The sequence below is a fragment of the Ovis canadensis genome, chromosome 1 (genome assembly GCF_042477335.2).
Source record: "Ovis canadensis isolate MfBH-ARS-UI-01 breed Bighorn chromosome 1, ARS-UI_OviCan_v2, whole genome shotgun sequence".
In the NCBI taxonomy this organism is placed as follows: domain Eukaryota; kingdom Metazoa; phylum Chordata; class Mammalia; order Artiodactyla; family Bovidae; genus Ovis; species Ovis canadensis.
Window position 1 is genome coordinate 181,469,636 of NC_091245.1, and position 21,322 is coordinate 181,490,957.

Genomic DNA, 21,322 nt, shown 5'->3' on the forward strand with positions numbered 1-21,322 from the left:
CTATTAAAGAGTGTGGGGCTTCTTTTGAGGGTAATGAAAATGTTCTGAAACTGATTATGGGTCACACAATTCAATGAAAAGAATCTAAAAAAGAATCTCAAATTCTGTTAATATTATACTCTAAATGGGTAGATTGTATGGTATATGAATTATAAATCAATGAAACTGTTATAAGAAAACAACAGAGGAAGTCTTATTTAAAACAGCAGAGGAAGTGACTCCAAACACCTTAACATAGTGGAGCTGCTTTCAAGCAACCTGTGGACAGCACATTGAACACTAGCTGCTACAAAGTTTAATTAACAAAAGGCCTGTAATGTGGTCCAAGCACATTATGGCTAGTCATCAAAGCATCAAGAAGACTCCTAGTGCAACATAGTATAGGTGATGGTGGTTTAGTCACCAAGTCCTGTCCAACTCTTGCGACCCCATGGATTATAGCCTGCTAGGCTCCTCTGTCCATGGGATTCTCCAGGCAAAAATACTGGAGTGGGTTGCCATTTCCTTCTCCAAGGGATCTTCCCAACCCAGGGATTGAACCTGCGTCTCCTGCATTGTATAGTATGAGTTAGGTCTAAATACAACCTTCAGGACAAATCCTAAGAAAAGTGTCATAATGAGATTTCTGTACAACTTGGGAAAATCCAAACCAGTTTGAACTCCATTACTGTCTCCTAATGTTTATACTTTTAATAATCAGGTTGTATCAAACAGCAACAACAAAATAATAATCCAATACTATCTATGGTAGGCTTAAGAATGGCCCTCTAAAAAGACATGCATAACTTAATCCCTGGAACTTGTGAATGTTACCTTATCTGACTAAGAAGGAACTTTGCAGGTGTGATTAAGCTAAGGATCCAGAGATAGGGAGATGATTCTGGATTCTCCAAGTGGGCCCTGAATGCAATCATATGCATCCTTAAGAGGGAAGCAGAGGGAGATTTTGATGCATACAAGCAGAGGAGGTGACATGAAAGAGAAGGCAGAGACTGGACTGATGTGGACACAAGCCAAAGAACTCCTTCAGCCACCAGAAGCTGAAAGAGGTAAGGAATGCATTCTCGCTTAGAGCACCCAGAGGGAACGTGGCAATACCAACATCGTCACTTTAGTCTAGTGAAACTCATTTAGGATCTCTGGCCCCTAGAACTGTGAGAGAATAAATATCTGCTGTTTGAAGCCACCTAGTTTGTAGAAATTTGTTAACTCAGCCCCAGAAAATTAATACAGATTTTGCTATCAAGATATGGAGTGCTGATGTAACAAATACCTAAAAATATGAAAGTAGCTTTGGAACTGGATAATGAATAAAGGCTAGAATAATTTTTAGGTGAATGATAGAAAAAGCCTCCTTTCCATGGATCATATCACTGACTCACAAATCTAAGCAAACTCTGGGAGATAATTGGAGGACAGACAAGCCTGGCGTGCTGCAGTCCATGGGGCTGCAAAGAGTTGGACATGACTCAGCAACTGAAGTTCTGAACAACAACAGAAAAAACCTGATTGCCTTGAAAAGATTACTGGTAAAAATATGAATGTTAAAGATTCTTCCATTGAAGACTCAAGAGGAAGTGAGGAGCATGGTAGAGAAAGCCTGTATCATCTGAGAAAACAACATATCATCATAAATAGAATGCTGGTAGAAATGTGAATATTAAAGACACTTCTGGTGAGGATTCTGAAGAAAATGAGGAACATGTTATTGAAAACTGGCAAAAAGGCAATCCTTACTATAAAGCAGTAGACAAGCTGAGTTGTGTGCGGAAGCAGAATTTGTAAGCAATGAAACTGGATATTTATCTGTCAAGGTTTACAAGGAAAAGTACTGAACGTGCAGGTGCAGACAGTGGTGAACCTGCCTGCCAACACGGGGGAAGCCCACTCCAGTATTCCTGCCTGGAGAATCCCCATGGACAGAGAGTCTGGCAGGCTAGCTCACAGGGTCACAGAGAGTCAAGACTGAAGCGACCACATATAAGCACGCGCTGAACATGCAGCCTGCTTTTCTTCTTGCTGAAACCCAAGAGTAAAGAGAGAAACTGAGAGAAGAACTCTTAAGCAAGAAGAAACCAGGACTTGATTTGAGAAATCCTTACTCTTCAGATTGCAAAAGATGTTCAAATTAGGAGTCACTGTTAGGAAAGCAGGCTCTGGAGAGAAGGACAAGTGCACCAATTCTCTTTTATGGCAGCATCAATTATAACAGTATTTTAATGACTTTATTTCAGAGACAACTTAGGAATATCAGCATCTCTAATTTACATCCCATCCAAAAGAAGCTACCCAAGCCTACTGGAAAGAGCAATTTTCCTTGTCATTTGTTTTCTGCCACTTGGGATTTCTTCTTCTCAATTCTTTCTCCCTTTTTTCGCATGATGAATGCCTCCAACATCATCTCTTCCTCTCCCTAGCTTGTAATACAAAGGTCTACAGAGGAAGTAAGGTAGTGGTAAGGGTTAAGTAAGAGAAAGGCTTACAGCCATTGCTTCCTCACTTGGAATGTGCTGACCCCCCAAAACACCAATGACTCAGCAGAGATTTCTGAGGATTGGGTTACAGATTTATTGATAATGTATAATATTATCATATGAGAAATCAATTCCGTCCTCACAAGAACTCACAGAATTCACAGAAATTTTCAGACCAGCAGGCACCTTAGAAGTCTTATTTTCTACCCTCCTCATATTTTACAACTGAGGAAATAAAGACCAGAGATGATCTAAATAGTAAGTAACCAAAGACTTAGTCCCCAGATTCCAAGTCTAATTCATCTTCTATTAATACCCCATGCTCAGCAGTCAATAAGTAACATTTTGAGACATAAGGTATTCATCAGTTAGAAACTGCCTTTTCAAACAACTAATCAGATAAAACTAATCTTAACCTACTCAAGGAAAAAAATTATTTACTTCAAGTGTAAAGAATAAAAGTTATTCTGTACAAGATCTGTTACATTTAGGTTCTGAAAGAAAAGTACTTAAAAGATGATACATATTTCCAGGTATTCTGAAGAAAATGGTGACCAGCTAAATTTGAATTACTCGACATATCCTCCAAACACTGTACAGGAAACAGAAAAGCAAATACAACAGCACACAACCCAAACCTTCTATATTATTGGAAGAGAGAGAATGCTACTAACTTCAAACTACCTCTAAGTATAAAAATAAGCATCAAGCTCCAACAAAGATATTTCTTGAGCTCCTGCAGGAAACCTTTGCAAAGAATGGGGGCAGCTCAAAATGACTGCAAAGAGAAAAGGAGAGCTGAGAGCCTAATGGTGGCAAACATTACCTCTAGAAAGAAAAAGTCCACTCTAAGTATGCAAATACTTTTAAAAAAAAGAAAACACTGGGCAATCATAACCCGACCAGGAAGTGTGCAGAAGCCAACATGGTAGTCTTGGGAAGGCATCACTTCTTAAGGAGAAGAGAGTTAACAGAAAAGGAAAGATGCACTTTGGAGGCTGAGTGCTGGAGGGAAAAAGGGGCAAAAGACCTGCAAGACAAAACAGAGCCACGATATTGGAGGAGAGGCCACCTTTAAGCTACCAGTACTTTTTTTTTTTTCTTAAAAAAAAAAAAAAGGCTTTAAAGAAGTTGTGCATCACTGTAACTGAGAGAAAAATCACCCCAAACTCCCAATCCTCTCCACAAAATGTTCAGTATAACAAAGGCAGTATATCAAACCAGAAAACTGAAACTGAAATATTTCAGCTAACGAAATTCCTGCCCACAACATGCAGAAAAAAGCAGAAGTAAACCATAATACAATACTTTAAGTAGAATTAAATATACTTTAAAAAGCATTTCTTTAATCAGAAATTCTAAAACTAAAACCAGAAATGGACAAAGAACAGGAAGAAATAAAAGAACTGATTAAACTGAAGAAAGAAATCAGAGAAAAACTATGTCAGAAATAAAGGTTAAATTACAATGTGTCCACTGGAGAATTGTTAAACAAACATTTAATAAGCCACATTAAAGAACTACAGAAAAACAACAAAAAGAATAAAATTAAGATTAAGAAGACTACAAAGGTCAAAGAGAAAGCGCCTAAAGAGGGAAACCAGGAAAAACCTTTTGTGTATATAAGGGGAGTTTCTGAAATAGAAAAACGAAACAGTGATTTAGAACTAATACTTAAAATTACAACTATAATCAAAGAAAACTTTTAAGGACAAAAAGGAAAGAAAGAAAAGAACTGAATATATACATATTTCCTACATACAGGAAAGGGCCCATATATAAATATAGGAAAGGGCCAACTGTGTTGGAAAAGGAAAAATTGACCTGGAAAGGTAATCTAAAATATAGTTTAGCAAAATTTAAATTTTAAAGATAAAATAAATCAAGTCACTAGATTAAAATGCCAGATTATTTACAAGGGGAAGAAAAGGGCAAGAAAATTATCCTAGCATCAGACTTCCCAAAAAACACCATTCCAAGCAAACCAAGAATGGAGTAACATTTTTAAGAATGTAAGGAAACAAAATAGGAACCATAGATTTTATATCCAGCCAAAATGTCCTTCAAATATCAAAGCCATACAGAAACTTCTAAACTTTCAAAAACTCAAGGAAAACTGAATTCACAAGTCCTATGGCATAAACTTTGAATGAGAGAATCAGCCAAGAGTTAACTAGGGACACATCATAAAGGGACTGATGATGAGCATTTGATACATTTAATTATAGCTCAAGAACAAAAACAAAAATGGAGATATAAGAGGAAAAATAATATGTAAATGTTTCATGCTCCGTTAAAGGGAAAAAATGCAGCTCAAAAATGGGGATGAGGATGGAGAGAAAAGCAGGGAAGAAATGGGAATGCTGCATAACCCACTTGCTGCACAGGTAGTAGGTGAAAGTCAAAAACACCATCCCAAACCTGACAGTGAAAGCTTAAGCGAGAAAGCACGGGACTAAAGGCACTACAGAAAGTTGATATAAAGAAACGAGCGAGAACAAAAACTACAACTTCATAAATGCCAATGAAACTTTTCAAAAGAACAGAGAAGTCATCTCACATAAAGAAGGAAAATTATAATTAAAGTATAATACACTCAGTATCATAAAATAATGACAAAGTTGACACCAAATATATCAATCATATCAATACATGTTATAAGCCCACTTCACCAATTTAAAAAAAATGATTTTCAAATTGGCTAACAAGGCAAGATCCAATTCTATGTTAAATACAAAGACACATTTAGAACACAATAATTCAGAAAAACTAAAAGAATAAGCAAAGAAGATCCAGGAGATTGGAAACAAGAAAAAAAGCAGAGGTTTTTTTCCTGTTATCAAAGTACAACTGAAGCCAAGAGACACTAATTTGACTTGTTAGCCAATTTATAATGCTAAAAGCCATAATTCACAATAAAGATATAATATACACAGATATCCATGTATCAAAAAAAACCCACCTTTATAAGGCTGGGGGTATTTAACTCCAAAACAGAATTACATATACTTAAACATCAAATGCAAAGAAACAAACAGTAATAGTGAGAGACTTTAAAACACCATTCTCAATACAAGCTAACGGCAAAAATAAATAAGGATATAGAAGACATATACAATATAATCAATAAGGTAGATCTTATGGATATACATAAAGAACTTTATACTTTATTAATAGAGAATATACCTTCTTTTCAAACACACACATGGACATTCACAAAAATTTGATCATATATTCCGGTCACAAAGAAAACATCATTAAATTCCATAAGTAGAAATATTACAAACCACACTCTGGCTGCAATAGAAATAAAAACAACTGTAGAAGAAAACCAAGAGACTCTTCTGTCTGGAAGCTTAAAAATGGGGAAAAATAAAACCAATAAAAACTATTAAATAATTCTTAGGTAAAAGAGCAAATATAAACTGAAATTAATTTCTAAAATAATAAAACACCACATATTCGGTTGTGTAGTACACCTTTAAGGCAGTGATCATGGAAAAATTCTGAACCTTAAATATGCTTATCAATTAAAATAAAATAATGAAAATAAATGCATTACATTCTCAACTCAAGCTTATTTTAAAAAGCACAAAGAAGATTATAATAAAGATAAAAGCAAAAATTGATAAGGAAGAAATCAGAAAAATTATAGGTCTAGTTAAGAAAACAAAAGACATTTTCCAGAAGTATAGAGATTATTTACACACCTCAATGGACATACATCCATAAATCTAGATGAAATGGATAATTTTATGAGAAAATGTAATTTATCAAAATTGACATCAACAGATACAGAAGGCTTAGATAATCCAATACTCATAGGAGAAACAAAAGTTATTATGGTACTTCCCCACAAAAAAAAGCACCAGGCTCAAATAGTTTCACAGGGGAATTCTACCAAACACTCAAAGTACAGATAGTCCCAATGCTACATAAATTGTTCCAGAACTTAAAAAATTAGAAAACTTTCCAACAGATGTGTCTTATAAAATCAAGTATAACACTGTCACCTCAATCTGATACTATATATTTTTAAATTATAGATAATATCATTTATGAATATTAATGCAAGAATACTATTAATAAAATATTAACAAACAATATTTAATACCACAATAATAAAAATATGCCAAGTGGAATTTATTTCAGGAATTCAAGAATATTTCAAAAAGGCATTTATAACATAAAGAACCATACTAATAGATTTAACAAGGAAACACATATGATCATCTACAAATGTTAAAGTCTTTGAGAAAATTCAACACTCATTTCTGATAAAAACATTCAAGAAAACAGGATTTGAAAGATGTTTCCCTAGCATTGTTTTTGTTTTAAAAAAAAAAAAAAAACCTGAGTACTGAAGCCAGCACTTTACTAAAGAGGAAACAAAAGTATCATTTTCACAGATCAGGAGCAAAACAAGGATGCCCGATGCCCAATGCCCACTGTGTCCACCATCATTTACCACTGTCTCTTAGCTACTGCAGTATACAAAAGAAACAAGCTAGTGATATAAGACTCAGAAAACAAAACTATGTCTATTTGCAGATGACAAGATAAGTAAAAGTGAAGTCGCTCAGTCGTGTCCGACTCTTTGCGACCCCATGGACTGTAGCCTACCAGGCTCCTCCCTCCATGGGATTCTCCAGGCAAGAATACTGGAGTGGGTTGCCATTTCCTTCTCCAGGGGATCTTCCCGACCCAGGGATCGAACCCGGGTCTCCCACATTCCAGGCAGATGCTTTAACCTCTGAGCCACCAGGGAAGCCCGATGATGTGATAGGATACCTGGAAAACCCTAGAAAACCAATGCTATAACTAACTCAACCAAGGTTCAGAAAGGTAGCAGAATATCAATATAACACAGTGAAATCAGCTTGGCATCAAAACAGTGGCCTCTAAGACAGCTCACATCAATGAGAACTCCCTAGTACCTCCACCACCAGTGTCCTTGTCCTCACAGAGAGCCACAGCCACCCTCCACCCCCCCACCCAGGAGATCTTCCAAGACCAGTAGGGCATTTGCTTACTCACTGCTCACTACAGGGAGGCCTTTTCCAGATGTATTCCTTTTCAGAGGCTTTGTCTTCTGCAAGGGAAACGGACTCCTCCAAGGCTACTATCTCGTTTACTGTGCTGAATATCCTGCTGAGTGGTACACAGACATACAGTTTAGCCCTGGTGTCTTCTTACCTATTTTGGTAATGGGAATCAACATTCATACTGACTATAATGCCCCCAGTTCAGGAGGCCTGGAGAAATAATCTACACAAAGTGGCTTGTTCATGTACATTTCTGGAATCAATTTCCTTTCTGAGATCACTGAATGGATCAGCTACACCCTGGCCACCTGGTCTCTTCTCAGCACTTACATTTGCATTTTTTCTCACTTTCTTCCCTTGGGCTGTGAACCTTTCACCACCATAGGTTCTACCTTAAGATTTTGAGGACTACCCCAAGTCTTGGAAAGCTCTCATTCCATTCATCTTTTAAGGAAACCAAACAAAAAGGGAACACAGCTCCCATGACCCTATAGAAAACCATAAAGCTGCTGAGCCTGTAACTTTTACAGTCCCACTGCGTATATGTGAGAGTCGGCCTCTGGAGTTCTGGCAGCTAACCTAAGAATTCTGCAGGGGGCCCCCTTCATGTTTCCTCCTACCCTCCCAGGGGGTCTCTGTCCTGATCTGTTGAAGCTCACAAAGCCCTTTGTCACACAGGGACATCTGCGGCTTAGCCTTTCCTCCTGAAAAGTAAAAAGTTCCCTAAGTATTTTTTCCTTTGGTTAACACAAGTACAGGTGCTTTTATACCTGCTCTGTATCAGTGTAAGACAGCTCTGTAGTCAAGACACTTTTGAGTTGAGGGCAGTGTTTAAAGAATTTATTATAGGTACACATTTGATTAAACAAATCAGCAGAGATTTAAATTCTGAAGCTGCACAGACCCAGAGCAAACCTCCTCCCAAATGAAAACCCACTCACACTTTACTTTTCCATGGTTAATAGTGAAAGATGGGAAATAATTAAGTAGACTTTTAATAAAGGAGTCCTCTCTTCATACTGCTGAACAAATGCAACAACGCATAGACCTCATTTAAAATTTCTGCTTTGTATTAGTGCCTCTGCTTTCCTCAAGATTCCATAATCCCTGGCAGAGATACTGAAGGCTAATCCAGAAAGCTGATATGGGTTTTACCAAAGGCCAGGTTTTAATGATCACAAAGAAGAAATGACTCTGGTTGACTACAAAGAGAGAAAAAAAATGTTTTACAAAATATTGCAAATTCTTGTATTAGAAACCATGGAAATATCCAAATAATGAGAGTGTCAAATAAGGAAAATTACCAAGTAAAAGCATATGCTGTTTGCCGTGACGAGACACAGACAATGATGGCGAAGCATCTCAGAAGCGCCCCGCAACTTTTCTCTTCTGGAGTTTCTGCATCAAGTCCTCAGGAACTGATCAACAAGGCATCCCCTAGTGGCGCCTTGAACTGCAGCTCTCAAAAGTCCCAGCAGCAGAGGTTGAAAACTGCAACCAGAGGGATGTCTCTAGGCAGAAAATGTGCTTTGTTTGGCTCCAACAGTGTTTCACACATAGTTTGGTTTTCTTTTTTATTTTTTTACATTGAAAGTTTCCAAACTTTAAAAATTAGGTTTCTATATTTTCTGTTTTCCTTTAAAAAGTTGGAGGATCTGGGCCTGCAGAGCCCACTAAGAACTGTGACTGATCAGTTGGTAGACATTAGAATTTGCAACCTCTGTAGAGGAGTCAACCTCACATGAAATGGAAAGATATCCCATGCTCTTGGATTGGAAGAATTAATATTGTTAAAATTGCCATAATACTCAAAGCAATCTACAGATTTAATGTGATCCCTATCAAACTACCCATGACATTTTTCACAGAACTAGAACAAATAATCCTAAAATGTATATGAAACCGTAAAAGACCCAGAATTGCCAAAGCAATCCTGAGGAGAAAAAGAACACAGCAGGAGCCACAACCCTCCCAGACTTCACACAATATTACAAAGCTACAGTAATCAAAACAAAAATAAACAAATAGAGCCTAATTAAACTCAAAAGCTTTTGCACAGCAAGGAAGCCATAAACAAAAGAAAAGACTATCCAAAGGATGACAGAAAATATTTGCAAATAAAGTGACTCTCCAAAATATATGAACAGCTCACTCAGATACATATCAAAGCAACAAACAACCCAACAAAAACAGTGGGCAGAAGTTCTAAACAGAGACTTCTCCAAAGAAGGCATACAGATGGCAAAAAGCAGATGAAAAGATGCTCAACACTGCTAATTATTAGAGAAATGCAAATCAACCTACAATGAGATATCACCTCAGGCCAGTGAGAATGACCATCAGCAAGAAGTCTACAAACAATAAATGCTAGAGAGGGTGAGGAGAAAAGGGAACCCTCCTCCACTGTTGGTGGGACTGTAAACTAGTGCAGCCACTACGGAGAACAGTATGGTGATTCCTTGAAAAACTAGAAACAGAGCTACCAGATGATCCAGCAATCTCAGTCCTGGGCATATATCCAAAGAAAATCATACTTCAAAAAGATACATGCACCCCAACATTTACTGCAGCACTATTTACAACAGCCAAGACATGGAAGCCATCTAAGTGTCCATCAATAGATAAACGGATAAAGATGTGGTATATACACACAATAGAATACTACTCAGCCATAAATATGAACAAAATAATGCTATTTGCAGCAACACAGAAGGACCTAGAGATGAGACTAAGTGAAATGTCAGAGAAAAACAAACATCATAAGGTATCACTTATATGTGGAATCTAAAAAAAAAAAAAGATACAAATGAACTTATTTACAAAACAGACTTACAGACTGGTACTAAGTGAAAAGATCTCAAATGGTTTCACCACAAAGAAGAAATGGTAATTATATGATGTGATGGAGGTATTAACCACCCATCACTTAATGCTATGATGGTAGCCATTTTGCAGTATGTAAGTATACCAAATCAACAAGTTGCTCACCTTAAACTCATACAACATTATCTATCAATTATACCTCAATAAAGCTGGGGAGGGGAGAGATGGCCTTGGGAAAAAAGGAAGCACTGTAGATATTTATGCCATATATACTTACGTTCCTGCATTTGCATTTGACTGAGAGCTGAGAGAGTTATCCAACTCATTCTCACTTTCTTCTGACTGGCTGTTAACAGTTCCTTCTTGTTCATCATCATCTACTTCATTAAGAGCCTTACAATTAAATAGCAACACAGACCGGTTACACACACCGTTATCTTTTGTTTCTTTTTGTCATAAGAGAGGTCCTTCCTTCTAAGGCAAACCCCTCTACATGTGGTCTAGAAACCAAACTCTCTTACCTCCTCTGGTCCACCAACTGCCCCTTCTCTCCATTTTCAACCTCTCCTTACTAGCTTCAGTTCATCCACCTTTAAATGTAAGTCTCTCCCATCTTATCCTGACCCTATACTGACCTTGAGCTACCATTTATCTTCCCTTTTTGTGCCATAAACTTCTTGAAAGATCTGCCCTCACTTCTCATTCACCATTTGTACCCTTCAACTTTGCTTCTTCCCTGCCACTCCGTGTAAACTGTTCTCTACATGGTAAACATCAACACACTTGTTCTCAAATCAAATGGATATTTCTGTCTTTGCCTTTCATTACTTCTCACTCATCAGATATCAACGGCCACTCACTTCCTTCCTTCAAAATCTTCTTTATAAGCTTTTCTTTTTCACTTCCGGGATACCATTATTTTCTTGGTTTTTCTTCTTCTTTTAGCCATTCCTTCCCAATCTCTTTCACTGGTTCTTTTTCTATCCTTCCCCTCTATTTAATGTCATTCTCCTCTCACTTGATGCATTTTTGATGTTTACATCTAATTCCAAGGTGCAATTACAAGCCAAATGCTGTTAATTTCCAAACCTCTATCTTCACCCAGATGTCTCTTGAGCCCTCAACATTCATGTCCAACTGCCTAAGAGATGTCTAAAGGAGAACATCCTACATATGAATACCAATCATGTCCAAAATTTATCATTTTCCTAAGCCTCCCTTAGGAGAAGGCAATGGCAACCCACTCCAGTACTCTTGCCTGGAAAATCCCATGGATAGAGGAGCCTGGTAGGCTGTAGTCCATGGGGTTGCTAAGAGTCAGACACAACTGAGTGACTTCACTTTCACTTTCATGCATTGGAGAAGGAAATGGCAACCCACTCGTGTCCTTGCCTGGAGAATCCGGGGATAGGGAGCCTGGTGGGCATCTATGGGGTTGCACAGAGTCAGACACAACTGAAGCAACTTAGCAGCAGCAGCAGCAAGCCTCCCTTATCATTCTTCCAGAAACCTTGTTCCCGCCATATTATCAAGACCATGAACAGCATAACCATCTACTCAGATTCTCAAGCCAGCAGACTGGAAATTATCCTTCTTCTTTACCCACCACATCCAGTCACCCAATCTTGTCAGTTCTACCCCTTTTTGAGCTCTCAAATCTATCCCTCTTCCCCTTTACCTCCTTCCCTACTGCCATGCTTTGGGTCAGTCCTCACCACTTCTCACCAAGATTCCAATCTGAGTCTTTTAACAAGACCCTCTCACCAGTCTTGCCCCTCCCTCCCCAATCCATTTTCCACACGACCGTCAATTTCACCGTAACAGTGCTCTTCTTAAAATCCTGTAGTGGCTCTACTCTTGCTCTCAGGTTCACTAGTCCTTCATGACCAGCTCCTTCCTTTCTCTCTAACGCTGACTCTTGCTACTTCCCCACCCTCATCACATGATCGTCTGAAAGCTAACTTTGTGATAACTGCCAAAACATACATACATATCCCTGGCTTTTGGCTAGGGATATGGCTAATGGGCTTTAGCTATTAAAAATATGTACAACATTCTACTTAATTGCAAGTAGCAAACAGTACATTTATATGATTCTGGACTTTGTAATTCCCTAGGATCATCCGTCTAACTGATGATTCTCTTTTTTTTCATAGAAGATATAAATAACTTCGAAAGTTGCATTAAACAGGTATTGAGTCCTGTGCATGCTTGCTCAGTCACTCAATCGTATCCAACTCTTTGTGACCCTATAGGACTGTAGACTGCCAGGCTCCTCTATCCGTGAGACTTTCCAGGCAAGAATACTGCAGTGGGTTGCCATTTCCTCCTTCAGGGGATCTTTCTAATCCAGGGATTGAACCCGTGACTCCTGCACTGGCAGGCGGATTCTTTACCACTGAGCCACCTGGGAAGCCCATGCATATATACATGCTAAGTCATTCAGTCGTGTCCAACTCTTTGTGACCCCATGGACTATAATCTTACGGCGCCAGACAGCCTAGATTTGAGTGCCATCTCTCATGCTAACTAGCTATGTCAGCTTGGACAAGTCACTCAATTTTTCTGAGTCTGTTTTTCATCTGCTGCTATTGCTGCTGCTAAGTCACTTCAGTTTTATCCAACTCTGTGCGACCCCACAGACAGCAGCCCACCAGGCTCCTCTGTCCCTGGGATTCTCCAGGCAAGAGTACTAGAGTAGGGTGCCATTGCCTTCTCCGTTTCATCTGCTAAATGGGGATAATAATAGTAACTACCTCCAAGGTAATCATTCAATACAGGTTAGCTACTATTCTCCAGTCCTATCTCGTTTAGTATAAGCATCACTCACCGAAAGGGCAACATGCTTGAGTAAGAATATTTCTAGCAACCACATCTCAGTATTTCGATATTAAAGCTTTTGAAATGTTTACCACAATACCAATCTACATCAACTTAGTTTCAGCATGAGCATTACGGCTGTGAGCAAAGCACATTACCTGAGGCTCTATAACAGATTCGCTACGGATGGCCTGGGTGACAGGGTCCTGACTGACCACAGTGGGACTTTGAGAGGACTCCGGAGCCATTGTTACATTCGGAAATCCTGCAGAAGGAAAATGAGCCATGATGATTTTGTTTCGTTTAAATTGGCTTCACATGCACTCTACACTGCCATAAGTGAATCATCATATGAAAATCTTTAATAATAGCAACTCACATTTACTGTAACATGCTATTCTTTCAAACAGCCGGTGTGAGCTGTGGTTAATAAGATAAAGAAACTTTTGTTTGATGTGAATACTTTACCTGTGCGCCTGCGAGGAAAATCAACAAATAGATCTTTTGTTGTAGCCATCAAATGATCAGATTTTTCCAATACATCCTGCAGCTGGTATTGATCAGAAAGAATCTAGACGTGTTAACGATAAACATTATTATTCAGAAAAAAATGTATATATATATATACATATACACTCGACAAATCACAAAGGAAAAGCCTGTTCAGGAGCATAAAAATAATCTAAAACCCTCAGTGGCAATATTGTTAAGCACCAGTAGATGGGGCTATTACAACAATTTGTTGTTGTTTAGTCTGTAAGTGAAATCACTCAGTCCTGTCCGATTCTGTGAACTCACGGACAGAGGAGCCTGGTGGGCTGCAGGCTGGTGGGCTGCAGATTTCCCAGACAAGAATATTAGAGTGAGTTGCTATTTCCTATTCCAGAGGATCTTCCCCACCCAGGGACTGAACCCACGTCTCCTGCATTGGCAGGCAGATTCTTTACCACTGAGCCACTACAATACCTGGAGAAGGAAATGAGAGGACTTTAAATGCTTGGCTTCAACCCAAAGAAATACATTATTAAGGTATGACCCAGTCCACACACACATGTAAAGGTAAATGTAAATATAGACCAAAATAAAAGTTTTGCTTAACCCTACTCTTTGAGAACCGCTCTTATACTTTCTTTTTATTTTCTACTTTTCAAATGATGGTTGCAACCCACTAACTCCATTTCATAATCCATAAACAAGTTGTGATCCACAGTTGAAAAACTCAGTAAACATATGAATCTTTGAGCCATAAACTCAGATGTGTGAATCTTTGGTGCTTCAACCACTAAAGTGATTTCATAATCCACTAATGGGTCATGACCCACAACTTAAAAAACACAATGTTAGACGTGAGTTGGGGGGCAATAAACAAAAAAGCGACGCTTCTGCATTTTTAAACAAGCTGGTTTGCTTTTTTTTTTGAGACACGCCTTTTTTTTTTTTTTTTAATTTGTACTGGAGTATGGCCGATTAACAATGTTGTTTCAGGTAGACAGCAAAAGGACTCAGTCACACATATTCATGTATCCATTCTCCTCCAGTTTTCATCCTGGAAAAATGAGAACTCAAAAAATACCATTACAGCAGAGTCTCTGATCATGTACTTTCAACTCAGGAACTTTCCTACTTACAAGCAAGGATACAGAGTAGAGTAAAAGAAGTGAACTCTACCCACCGCCACCAGATGGCATGCTTGGGTTGAAAGGAGTTTCAGAATTGGAAACTGACCAGTTCCCAACACTGATTCAAATCAAAACATCTGGGAAAAAATGCTCTTACCAGAATTTCTCTGGACCATGAAAACAAGTATATAATATGACCTTGGTTGTTGTTTTCTGACATGAAGAAAAATAACAAGTCACATTCTTTTTCTCCTACTTCCCCTGCTAAAGTCAAGCAGGTTGGCTGGCTCAAGGTGGTGAGAATAAAGTCCTGAATCTGTCCTTCCACAAAGAGTAAGCTTTGGAATGGCATAAGGCAAAGAGCACATTTGGAGTCAGAAGACTGGCATCCTAGGCCCAGTCAAGAGATACCAAGCAAAATCCAACCTCTTTAAACTTAGTTTCCTTATATATAAATGAAGTACAACCACTTCCCCAACACACACGGTGTTATAAGGTTGTTGACACACTGCAAATCTGTCCACAACTCTCGGGATATCTGAGAACATGACTACAACTTAAATTTCCATCCCTGGTTAGCCATCTTGCAGTGCATGCAGTAAGGGTTTAAGAAAGAAAATGCATGGAGCATTATAATCTACCACTTACACTAGAAAAATTATACAAGGTATATTTCTTAATGGCAGTTTTAAAAGTTTACTGTTTTAGTTTTTTAAAGAGGCACTGACATCCTATCAAATTAAAGAAATATAAATTGTCAGAAGCAGATTGTTGAGGAATAACTTTACCATACCAAGACCTGATATGCTCAACACTGCTAATTATTAGAGAAAGGCAAATAAAACTACAACAAGGGACCACCTCACACCAGTCAGAATAGCTACCATCAAAAAGTCTACAAATAAGAAATGCTGGAGAGGGTGTGGAAAAAAAGGGAACCCTCCTACACTGTTGGTGGGAATGTAAACTGGTGCAGCCACTATGGAGAACAGTATGGAGGTTCCTTAAAACAGGGGTCCCCAGCCTCTGGGATCTAATGCATGGTGATCTAAGGTGGAGCTGATGCAGTAACAACAGAAATAAAGTGCACAGTAAATATAATGTTCTTGAATCATCCCGAAACCATCCCCCCGCCCCTGGTCTGTGTAAAAATGGTCTTCCATGAAACCGGTCCCTGGTGACTAAAATCTTAAAAAACTAGAAACAGAGCTACCATATCATCCAGCAATCCCACTCCTGGGCATATATCCTGAGTAGACGAAAACTCTTAATTCAAAAAGATACATACATGCACCCCAATGTTCATATACATGCATAACAATCTTTGTGCCATGTGTACAAACTTTGCTGTACACATGGAACCAACACAACATTATAAATCAACTATATTTCAATTTAAAAAGTTGTTTTAAGACCGAGGTTAATTATAGTGAGGTCTCCAGTAAATCCACTGTCCTGAAACCCTCTCCCTGCTGATCCCTGCACAGGCTCCTGGTGGCAGATGGCTTCAGTGGCCAGAGGTCAGTGCAATGGTTTTCTCTTCCTCTTTCTGGATTTCTTTACCACTTCTCTATGATAAAACTCACCCTTATGATAGGAAAATCAATCTCTGCAGGCCCATCTGTATATATTACTTCCCCAGATGGGTTTGCAGAGCACAAAGCCAAACTTATGAGTGATATTAATAGAACATATCTTGGATTTTCAAAAGATAAAAGTCCCTTAACAAACAGTATTAGAAACTTCTCATGCTAACAGTTTTGTTCCCTGGTAATAAAAACCAGACAGCACTGGGAAAATTTAAGGAGACTATAAGTTAGTTACTATATTGTTGGGATGATTAAAATCCTTATCAAAGCCTTGTTGTCTCTGATTTGGATCTGGACCCTTGCTTGCTTGATGCCCACAGCATGGGTGCATCATACAGCAAATGAAATCTAAGATTACGCTGGTCAAAGAGCTTTTCTCTTAATTTAGGTTGATCTAGGAGCCGAGCTTCTTGGGAATGGGTGCTGGTAGCTCTAACACATCATGATGACACCCAGGTGGATATGCCCAAGGAGGCCTCTTCAGTTGATCCCCTGACATCCCTTATTAGACATAATACAGCAACATTGAAATAATAGATGCATGTATCCTTTGACTCAGCAATTCCACTTTCAAGAATTTATCCTACAAATCTATTTATGCATGCATGCGAGGCTAAGTCGTTTCAGTCATGTCTGACTCTGAGACCCCATGGTCTCATAGTAGCCCGCGAGGCTCCTCTGTTCATGGGATTCTCCAGGCGAGAATACTGGAGTGGGTTGCCATGCCCTCCTCCAGGGGATCTTCTTGACCCAGGGATTAAGCCCACACCTCTATGTCTCCTGTACTGGCAGGCAAGTTCTTTCCCACTAGAGCCGCCTGGGAAGGCCCCAATATATTTAAACATGTACTCAAAAACATATTCAAGGATATTCATTACATTATTTCCATGACAAGGCAGGAAATATTCTGTGGGTGACAGACTTATCCATTAATATCTTTTCTTTCCATTTTCTCCTTAACAGTGAAACTCCCAAGTTAGCCAGGTACACAGCTAATTTCCCAACCACCGTCGTAGGTGAGAATGGTCACTTGATGAAGTTTTGGAAAATGGAGAGAAGCCAGAGCTTCTGGGTGATACATAAAAGGAGCAGCATGTACTTTCTTACCCTCTTTCTGCTGCCTGGGAAAGAGCTCAAGGAAGCAGGAGCAACCGCTGTGCAGTCAGACATGGATGCCCTGTAATAAAGGACTGGAGAGCTCTCTACCAACTACCATGTACCTCTGAGTTGTTCCATACCAGAGGAACAGATTTCTACTTTTTTAAACCACTATATTCTGGGGCCTTTTTCTCCCAGATGCTGTACTATACTCTAACACACATCCCAAATGTCCACCAATAAAGCACTAGATAAATACACTGTGGTACATCCATATACAACCTCGCCAATAAAAAGAAAAGGTAGATTTCTAAATACCAACACAGCAAAACCTCCGACATATGTTGTTAAATGGAAATGTCTAAATCCCACTAATAGCAGAGGTTCTCAGTCCTAGCGAAATATTAAAAATTACATAGCAAAAGTCTAAAAAATACCCAAGAAGGGCCACATCCTAGATCCACTGAACCAGAATATCCAAGTATGAGTATGTCTGAATCCAGATACTGTTTTTTGAATGGGAATTTTTTTTAATGGAAATTAGAATCAGGGTTGAGAGACATTACAGGAGAATATGAGGAAGCAGCATTACAGAGAGAAGGCAAAGAAACTTCACTCACCCTCTCTGACCACTCCTCTTCAACCCCTAATTCTACCACAACTACCAGGTATAAGAGATTCGGGACGTGAGCAGGGACCACTAGGGAGGGGAAACAAAAGCCCAGAGTCACCTCAAAGTGACTTTTGGGTGACTCAAAGTCACCCTTTTCCCTGGCCAGAGCTGTGTTCTCAGCTCTTTCACGGAGAATTACCACATAATATTTAAAAGCACGTGACTTATCTAAGGTCACCAAAAGATACATACCTCTAAAGAATCATTCTCTCTCAATCCGTTGTTCTTTTTACAAGCTTGTGCAAACATTTATTTGGGAGATATAATTCTTCTCATGTTATAGAAAGTCAAGACGTTCATATTTCACTAGGAAGCCTAATAAATTCCTCAAAACATAGAATGTGACTTGAAGCTACAGTAGGTCACCCAGACAGACAAGTGTCATAAGCACCAACACTGAACAAGAAGAAAAAGGGCACTTCTTTTACAATGATTTCAGCCCAAATAAAAAGGTTTTTCTTCTGTAGTTTCTTCTTATTTTCCATATTGCTTATTCCTATACGCTCTGATTACTTATTCAAACACCCTACATCTGGCAAAAGATTAAACGAAATAAAAGCAAATGACAAGCACACATTTTTTTTTTTTTTTTGCAAAATAATTTAACAGCATGGCTGTTGAACCGAGAAAAACAATTATAGCAGCCTAAATATATATATAGCACTAATTATGTGCCAAGGACCATACTAATCACTTTATTAGTATTTTATCACTGAAATCTCTTAATAATACAATCAGGCAAGTAGTGTTATTCCAGTTTACAATAAGGAAATTCAGGCTGAGAAGTCAGTAATTTAAGGCCACATGGCTAGTGACCATGTGAGCTAGTAAGAAAATTTTGACTGTGACTATAAGTTCTTTGTTCCTGAAACATTCTTTCAAATATACAGCTAGTAAGCTGTAGAATCCCAGGGACAGGGGAGCCTGGTGGGCTGCTGTCTATGGGGGTCGCACAGAGTCGGACACGACTGAAGCAACTTAGCAGCAGCAGCAAGCTGTAGAGCAGGATTTTTTTTTAATATAAATGTATTTATTTAAATTGGAGGTTAATTACTTTACAATATTGTATTGGTTTTGCCATACATCAACATGAATCTGCCACGTGTTCCCTATCCTGCACCCCCCTCCCTCCTCCCTCCCCGTACCATCCCTCTGGGTCATCCCAATTTACCAGCAGGAGTTTAAACTATGAAACTAGACTGTAATCCTCACTCTGCTCCTTCATCCAAAGACCACCTGTACATCACTGTGTGCCTTTGTGCATGCTCAGTCATTAAATCATGCCCAACTCTTTGTGACCCCATGGACTGTAACCTGGCAGGATCCTTTGTCATGGGATTTTCCAGGGAAGAATACTGGAGTGGGTTGCCACTCCCTTCTCCAGGGAGACCACTGTATAAGGACATGATAATGATTAAAGTCTCTCCAACGTCAACAGATACGAGGGGAAAGAGAGCCATCTACTTGTCTCTTCTTTGCTTTCTAATTCTGTGGATAATGCAGTTTATCATTACCTCCTTCATGATAGACAATCTCCTTTTCTCAAGATTAGAAATTTCTGGTTTCTGCTTCTTCCATTTCCTCTTCAAAGCTTTTTCTTGGAGCTCCCAGTGGACCAATGCTCTATTCTTTGATTTGTGTATTTCATGACGACGGATCTATATAGAAGAAAAATATATGAAAGAATGTTTCAAGAGCAAAGAACTCATATTCACGATCAAAATGTTCACCAACTCCTAAATTTTCAAAAATTATTTTTTAAAAAAGAAGTATCTAAAACTAGTAGACCCAGAGAGTTCCCTGGTGGCCTAGTGGGTTGGATTCCAGAGTTTCACTGTTGTGGCCCAGGTTCAATCCCTGGTCAGGAAATTAGATCCCACCAGCCACAGGGTGCGGCCAAAAAATAAAATAATAAAACAAGCTAGCAGACAAAATAACATGTCCTCTGGGCTTTGCTTAAAATGCTTCAGTGAAGAAGTAAAGGGTATGATAAATGAAACAACTATGGCAAGATTTTCATAACTATTTTATCTAGGTGAACAGTATATGGTAGCTCTTTTTCCTTTTGTCTCTACTTTCACATGAGTTTGAAATTTTTCATAATACAGAATTTTAAGTCATTTGGGCATCATTATTATCCTCAACAAACATTTAATGAGTACCTACTATGATTAAGATTCCTAGGCCCACAAAGACATATAAGATATGGCCTTTATCCATCAAAAACACTAATAATATGCCCACAGAGATTGGACATATACATCTAAAGATAAATGCCATGCATTAGATGGCATATACTCAATGTCTTATGTAGCTAGTAAGTACAACAGTTCAGAGGTGAAAGGAACTGTTGGGCAGCTTCAAAGAATAAGACTTCAAACTTGCTACAAAACTCAAAGAGAGTACGGCACTAGCCTGAGGATACACAGAGATCTATGGAATATAAATTTGAGTCCAAAACAAACCCTCATATTTATAGACAACTGACTTTCAACAAGGGTGCCAAGACAATTCAGTGCGAAAAGAATAGTCTTTGTAATAAATGGTGCTTAGACAACTGGATCCATTTGCAAAAGAATGAAGATGGACTCCTTATACAAAAATTAACTCAAAATGGATGAAACGTAAAAGCTAAAACTTTTAAACTCCTAAACGAAAACACAGAAGTAAATATCTGTGAACCATGATTAGACAACGATTTCTTAGATATGACACTAAAGATACAAGTGACTAAAAAAATAGATAAACTGGACTTCACAAAATTTACAACTTTTATGTTTCAAAGGATACCATCAAGAAAGTAAAACCACAACCAACAGAATGGAAGAAAACATTTGCAAATCATATATCTGATAAGAAATATCAAGACTATATAAAGAACTATTACTCAATAAAAACACAAATAATCCAATTTTACTTTTATTTTATATTTTAAGTCCCTCTCTTCACTAAGCCCAATTCATAGTTGTCACATATTTCCTCTGGCAATTTTTAAATAGCTAAGGGATTTGAACAGACATTTCTCCACAGAAGATACTACAAATGGTCAGTAAGTATATATAAAGGATACTCAACATCATTAGTCATTAGGGAAATGCAAATTGAAACCACAATGAGATTCCACTTTATAACTAAAACCACACTTTAGTTCACTTTGTGAACTAAAACCACAAAGACAATA

General features: G+C 38.4%; 1 protein-coding gene across 6 annotated transcripts in view; it reads right to left on the reverse strand.

Annotated features, from left to right (window-relative positions):
- The window catches only part of SPICE1 (spindle and centriole associated protein 1), a 62,188-nt gene that overhangs the window by 23,967 nt on the left and 16,899 nt on the right, over nucleotides 1–21,322 (reverse strand). For 2 of the 6 annotated variants that reach the window (XM_069553523.1, XM_069553546.1), the window contains 5 exons: nucleotides 19,656–19,799; nucleotides 13,631–13,733; nucleotides 13,321–13,427; nucleotides 10,620–10,735; nucleotides 7,512–7,622 (listed from right to left, as the gene is read on the reverse strand). In XM_069553523.1, coding sequence (XP_069409624.1) covers nucleotides 7,512–7,622; nucleotides 10,620–10,735; nucleotides 13,321–13,427; nucleotides 13,631–13,733; nucleotides 19,656–19,799 — 581 coding nt within the window. Of the gene's footprint in view, nucleotides 1–7,511; nucleotides 7,626–10,619; nucleotides 10,736–13,320; nucleotides 13,428–13,630; nucleotides 13,734–19,655; nucleotides 19,800–21,322 lie in introns of all 6 variants that reach the window. The other 4 variants (XM_069553515.1, XM_069553540.1, XM_069553532.1 and 1 more) reach the window with 2 other exon arrangements.